The sequence below is a fragment of the Gastrolobium bilobum genome, unplaced genomic scaffold (genome assembly GCF_033153095.1).
Source record: "Gastrolobium bilobum isolate Gb01-03AN ecotype WA unplaced genomic scaffold, APGP_CSIRO_Gbil_v1 utg38958, whole genome shotgun sequence".
Lineage (NCBI taxonomy): Eukaryota > Viridiplantae > Streptophyta > Magnoliopsida > Fabales > Fabaceae > Gastrolobium > Gastrolobium bilobum.
The window spans coordinates 236,976-243,639 of record NW_026896958.1 but is presented as its reverse complement, the minus strand read 5'-3'; the positions used below and the strand labels follow the sequence as shown (position 1 = coordinate 243,639).

Genomic DNA, 6,664 nt, shown 5'->3' with positions numbered 1-6,664 from the left:
CATTTTAAATACATAAAGTTATGTTATTTTATAAGAGAGATAGACACAAAATAAATTTTTTTATTTAAAATTTAAATTAAAAAAAAACCTCTTACTCTCTCCTCCCATAATTTTCACTGTCCATTTTAAAAGGAAAAAATATTTGTTATTTTAACTAAAATAAAGTTATGTTATTTTATAAGAAAGATAGACACAAAATAAATTTTTTTATTTAAAATTTAAATTAAAAAAAAAACATCCACTTTCTCTCTCTCATGATTTTCATTTCTTGTGTTTATTTCTCTCGTAGAATGACATAACTTATGTCAACATCAAACTCATTTTAAAATAACACAATTTTATAAGGACAAACTCTAATCCTTTTATTTTATGTGTTATATGCGTACAATTCACTAAAAAATTTAATGTCGTTGTAAATCAGCTTAATAATTTTACGCAAAATTACTATTACCAAAATATAAAAATATCTTCAAGACAAAAAAAAATGACTGTATTTTAAAACGCTCAATCGTATATTTTATTTGAATTAAAAGAAACAAAACTTTTCAAAATAACACTATTTTTTTATCATATTAAATTAATGATAACTCCTGAGTATTCTTAGCATTTATTATTTTTGTTTTTGGTAAAGAGCTTTTTACTAGGTAACTCTTAAAGAGTAAATTAACATTTTAATTTTAAAAAAAAAATATTATCATATTAATTTAATTTTTAAAAGACATATGTCACTGATTTAGTCTAGAATAACATTAATTTAGTTTTATATAAGAGGTAAGTTATATTTATAAATTTTTTTGACATTATGTTATTCTGAGAGAAAATAATGTAATTTAAAAAAAATTTAAACGGGATCATTCCATGTCATTGCTTCCACGCAGTGAACCTTGGATGGAAAAGAATTCTGAACCACCGCCAGCACCCGATCCTTGTTCTCTTAAATCTCTAACTACACAAGACATGTCGGATGTTGATTCATTGATGGAGTCTGAGACCATACCACCTTGTTCAGTGGACGCTAATGGGAATGTGGAGACCGACAATCTCTACACATCATCTTAGTTTTTTACTAAAAACTCAATTTATTTATTTATCTTTATTTAAATTTAAAAAATTTAGAGTGAGAAATTTTGATTTTTTTTAACTCGCCCTTATTATTAGGATTGAGATTAGATTATAGCAAATAATAAATATAGAAATATATATGTTCTGGACGAACATTAGTATGGATTAGTTCTAATTGTCTATCCTCCTTGGGATGTTAACCCCTATATTTATACTCCTAGTTAGCGTAGTTGCACTGGACGTGGAGAGAAGGTGGTTACCTTGAATGTTGATGAGTATTTATACTCCTTTTTATTACCGTCTGCCTTTTCCATTTTTTCAGTTTCACTCATCCTCCTACCTTCTCCTTCTTCTTCTTTCTTTGCTTTCTTCTTCTTTCCTTTCTGGTCCGACTTTCACTACTATTCTGGTTGTCTTCTTCACGTAGGCATTGCTGTGACTTTTTTACTGTTGATTTTAAGCCCCCAGTTCTTCATACAAGTAAGTTCTCTTGTTTCTTGTTTTACCTTGTTATGTTTTGCCTAATGTATAAAAAATGTTTGCCTATACTGTCATCGCTTACCTTGATGAATTGTACCCATGACTTGTTTATTTATTCTTTACGTTCTTCCTCTTCTTCCTAATTTCTTTACCTAAATATCTTTGTCTTCTTGAATATTCTGGTACCGGCTTGTTAATCTCTGGACGGATTAAGGATCTAACTTGTAAACAACACATTCTATGTTAGGCATTTAAACTTATCATATATCTTCTAAAAGTTTATTGATACCTTTTCGTCCAGGCAATGCCGAGGAATCGTCTGTATCGTTCACTCCCCCTTTCTCGCTTCGCACTACCCTCTATTGTAGAAGGTTTAGAATGGGTTGATGAAGAAGCTCTAGGGCTTCGTTCTTCTTATGAAAATCAGCCGAGTACCCTCCATACTGCTTTACAACTAGTGCCACTATTTCGTGACTCAATAATTACTTCTTTTCGCGTTTCTGTACCCGGAGAAGAAGAACGCATTTGCTCGCCTTCTGGGCAAGGTGAGAACTCCTTCTTTATTGCCTACAAATGCTTGTTTTCCGAGCTCAAAATTTCTTTACCCTTTACCGAGTTCCAAGTAGATGTCTTGAACCACCTCGAAGTCGTTCCTTCTCAACTACACCCCAACAGTTGGTGTTTTTTGCATACGTTTGAGATAATCTGTCAATCATTTGGATTTGCGTACTCTTATCGAGTTTTCTTCTGTCTATTTGCTGTGTTCCGAAACGCCGTTGACAAAGGATGTCCTCGTCATAGTTGGGTTTCATTGAAAGCCCGTCCTGGGCTACGTTGGTGTAGTATGTACGAAGATAACTGGAAGAATTTCAAAGAAGAATATTTCAAAATTTGTATACCTGAAGCTCTTCCTGCTACACCTTCTGCCTCCTCTTCTTCCTCACAACCTGCTCCCTTTTCTGCCTTCTTCTTGAATCAGGACGGAACTCCACGATTTCCTCTTAGTTGGAACAGTCAACATTACACCACTTCTGCTAGAGCGTTTTAATTAACTCAAAATATTTGAGTACTGATGAAAATGAAACTTATACCTGGTTCAAGCAGCTCGCTTCCGAGTTATGTAAAGAAAATATTTCTCTCACTCCTCGGTCTATCCTAACTAACCAAGATTCTCCTGAGTGGGTTTGCCGAAAATTAAGTAAGTACTTATAAAATTCTTTTATGTTTTTCTATATGTTCTTCTTTTAACCTTATTTTTGTTTTTGCGATTGTATGTTCTACAGACAAGTGCATGGATCCCACCTTTTTTGCTCGCCAAAAACAAAAAGCTGCCCAAAAGGAAGATTCCTCTGTCTCTGGCGACAAGGACAAACGCCATGCTCCATCTTCGGTTTCTGGCGAGAAAGAACTCTCTCTTACTCGCTCTCTTATGCCAGCTACTTCTGCAACGGGTTCTATACCGAGTACCGCTGTTGAGATGGAGAAGGAGGTTCCGATTGACTCTGGCGAGATCCGTCATCCCAAACAAGTTCGGATGCCCCCCAGTTCTAGCCATGATTTTTCAAGTGACAAATCTATGACTCCTCCCCCTTCTATTATTGCTACCCCTTCTTCTGACCCCCCATTTATGAAAAAGATAAAACCTTGCTTTACTGCTGGGCTGCGTGAAAAATGGAGTAAATTTTCTGTGGACCAACTCATCCAAAAATTTACTGACATCCGAGATCATTCCCTCCGAGAATCTCATTATTACGAAATGGACCTCCTGGCTCTAGCTGAACGCCAGCACCTTCAGTCTGAGCTTAAAGATTTACAGCTTTTAAAAACCAACTTGCAGGTGGAACGAACTCATCTACTCAAAAAAGCTGAAACTCCCGAGTTGGTATCACAAGACACTCAACTCAAACTCACAGAATCCGAGGATTTGAGGAAAAAGTTGAATGAAGAGCTTACTATGCTTAAACAAGATCACCAAGTGCTTACTGATGAACAAAAAATTCTGAAGAAAAACTTTGAAGATTCTGACCTCCGAGTAGCCGAATTGGAGCTGGAAGTGGATACTTTAAAGAAGGAAATCTCAAACTTACGACAAGCTGCGGATGACATGGATTCAAAATATGTTGCCTTTGGCCATCAAATTCGTGGTTGGGTTGTAGACGAGGTGAAATTTTTCCACCCGGACTCCCCTTTATTACACTTAGACAAAATTGAGACCTTCAACTTCATCCAAGAAGGGCGGCTATGTACTCACGATGAAAAAGGTTCTGTTGTTGTTCTTGCTGATTGCCCCTCTAACTATATACAGTCCAACTCTGCTACTGATCAAGCTACTTCCGAGGATAATCCAAAAGATACTTGAAGGGGTGGAATGCCACCTTATTTTGTATTCAGTTTTATTTCTCCTGTTTTGTTTTGACTCTCTATTTTGTATTTTGTCCCATTAACTTGCGTTACTAGGAATATTATGTGCATCCTATCAACTTCTTAATTTTTAATAGGAATATTATGTGCATCGTATTGATGTTGCTTCGCAATTATTTGAAATTATCACGCAATTAACTAATGTTTCATCTAAATAACATTTCGCCACACGCCTTTACGGATGGAAAAAGATTGTCTTCTCGTTTCCGAGTAAGAGTTAAATGGGTGCCCAGATGGGCCATCAAAGCGACCAGGGACTGCCTTCCTACTTCCGAGTAGGAATTGAACAGGTGCCCAAGAAGTCAATCGAGACGGCAAGGGACTTTATATTTCCGCTTCCGAGTAGGAATTGAACGGGTGCCCCAGAGGCCAATTAAGGGACTTTTTTTTCCCGTTTCCGAGTAGGAATTGAACGGGTGCCCCAGAGGCCAATCAAGGCGGCAAGGGACTTTGTTTTCCCGTTTCCGAGTAGGAATTGAACGGCTGCCCAAGAGGCTAATGAAGGCGGCAAGGGACTTTGTTTTCCCGTTTCCGAGTAGGAATCGAACAGCTGCCCAAGAGGCCAATTAAGGCGGCAAGGGACTTTGTTTTTTCTTAATAATACGTATTGAAGTCGAACTGGCTTTATTTAATTGAAATATTGTAACTCTCAATCTTAAATGTACCATACTTAAATGCAAAATAACTGCAACACATAATAACATAAAATACTCCTACTAAATTAACAAACTAAACTTACTTCCTAATCATCAATGTAAAACTACATCTTACTTACGACCTACGATCTGCCATCCGACTTCCAACTAAATCTGGATCTCTTCAACTAAAGTACCTTTTTAACTTGGCAGCATCCCAATATCGCGGAATTGGTTTCCCACCCAAGTGCTCTATCTGATAAGCTCCAGCCCCTGTGGCAACTGTTACTCGATAAGGACCTTCCCAATTAGCTGCCATTTTTCCATCTCTTGCATTCTTATTACCCACATCTGCCCGCCTAAGCACCAAATCTCCTTCCTGAAACGTCCTTTTGACTACAGTCCGATTGTACCTCGTTGCTGCTCGTTGCTTAGATGCCAACTAAACCATTGCCACATTTTCTCGTTCTTCTTCCAACAACTGTAAATCAATTTTCATCATCTCAGCATTCCCGTCTTCATTTTCTTCTAATATCATTTTCCTTCTCCAGGTTGGCTCTCCGACTTCAACCGGCAACATAGCATCAAAACCATATGTCATCTTAAATGGTGTTTCTTGAATGCTGGACTGCACGGAGGTCTTATATCCCCACAACACATTATCCAACTCTTCCACCCAACTTCCTTTACACCCTTCCACCCTCCTTTTCAGCCCATTCGTCAAGATTTTGTTAGCTGACTCTACTTGCCCATTCGTTTGGGGATGTTCTACTGCAGCAAACTTGTGCCTTATCCCCAAGTCGGCTACCATCTGTCTGAACTTCTTGTCTATAAACTGTGTCCCATTATCAGTGATAATTATGGCCGGAATACCAAATCTACAAACTATCTTTCCAATGAAAAACTTCTGGACCTTCCGAGCAGTAATAGTCGCTACCAGTTCCGCTTCAATCCACTTAGTGAAATAATCTGCGGCCACTATCAGATATCTAACTCCTCCAACTGCCCTAGGAAAGGGACCTAGAAGATCTAAGCCCCACTTATAGAATGGTCAAGGTGACGAAATGGTAAATAACTCTTCGGGAGGAGCTTGATACACATTAGAAAACTTCTGGCATTGATCACATTTCTGAACATGTCTTTTAGCGTCTTCTCCCATCGTTGGCCAAAAATATCCTGCTCGTATAGCTTTCCTTGCCAACGACTTCCCACCAAGGTGGTGCCCGTTAATTCCTTCAGTATCTCTTCTAACACATATTCTGTGTTCAGCGCAGCAATACATTTCAGCAAAGGTGAATTTACTCCCCGTCTGTATAACTACCCTTCTATCATCACAAACCACGCTGCTCGTCTTCTCAAACGACTTGCCTCCATCTTTTCGTTTGGTTCTTTACCATTCGCCAGATAATCCTTAATTGGGCTCCTCCAATCTACCTCTTCTACCATCCATACTACACTCGGAGCCCGAATGCTCTGCTGAATAATAGTCCTCAAACTTCCAGTGGCTTTAGTACTGGCCAACTTGGATAAGACGTCTGCTCGTACATTATCACTTCTCCGAATATGCTCTACGCGGATCTCCTTAAATTCTCTCATCAGTTCTTGTACTTTTGCTAAGTACTTAATCATAACTTCCCCTCTTGCTTGGTACACCCCGCTTATTTGTGAAGTCGCCAACTGAGAATCACTATACACTGTCAAACACTCCGCTCCGAGCTCTTTTGCCAAAATCAACCCAGCAATCAGTGCTTCATACTCGGCTTGATTATTACTTGTGGGGAATGCTAGCGACAAGGAATGCTCTACTGCCACCCCCTCTGAATTCTCGACTATAATTCCAACCCCACTACCTCTTTTATTGGATGATCCGTCTACAAACAACTTCCACCAATTATTTTCTTCGGTACCTCCATGATGCGTCATTTCTACCAGAAAATCAGCTAATGCTTGTGCTTTAATTGCTTTACGTGCTTCAAAGGTAATCCCAAACTCAGTAACTCTACTGCCCATGCTACCATTCGACCTGCTAAATTCGGCTTATGTAACATATGCTTTATTGGCTGGTT

At 38.3% G+C, this 6,664-nt stretch overlaps 1 protein-coding gene across 1 annotated transcript; it reads right to left on the bottom strand.

Annotated features, from left to right (window-relative positions):
- Positions 1-5,040: 5,040 nt before the first annotated feature.
- Positions 5,041-6,608, bottom strand: LOC133302987 (uncharacterized). Its single transcript, XM_061502810.1, has 3 exons — positions 5,993-6,608; positions 5,708-5,857; positions 5,041-5,618 (listed from the first exon to the last, which is right to left on the bottom strand). Exons 1-3 carry the CDS (start codon positions 6,606-6,608, stop codon positions 5,041-5,043), a joined length of 1,344 nt encoding a protein of 447 aa, XP_061358794.1.
- Positions 6,609-6,664: the final 56 nt, after the last annotated feature.

Excerpts from the sequence above, each read along its gene's own strand:
- LOC133302987 (XM_061502810.1), bottom strand. The coding sequence starts at position 6,608 with ATGGGCAGTAGAGTTACTGAGTTTGGGATTACCTTTGAAGCACGTAAA. Across the intron at positions 5,858-5,992 it reads TAAGGATTATCTGGCGAATG|AATATGTGTTAGAAGAGATA; the intron begins GTAAAGAACCAA and ends CGCTGAACACAG. Across the intron at positions 5,619-5,707 it reads AAATGTGATCAATGCCAGAA|GTCCCTTTCCTAGGGCAGTT; the intron begins GTTTTCTAATGT and ends TAGATCTTCTAG.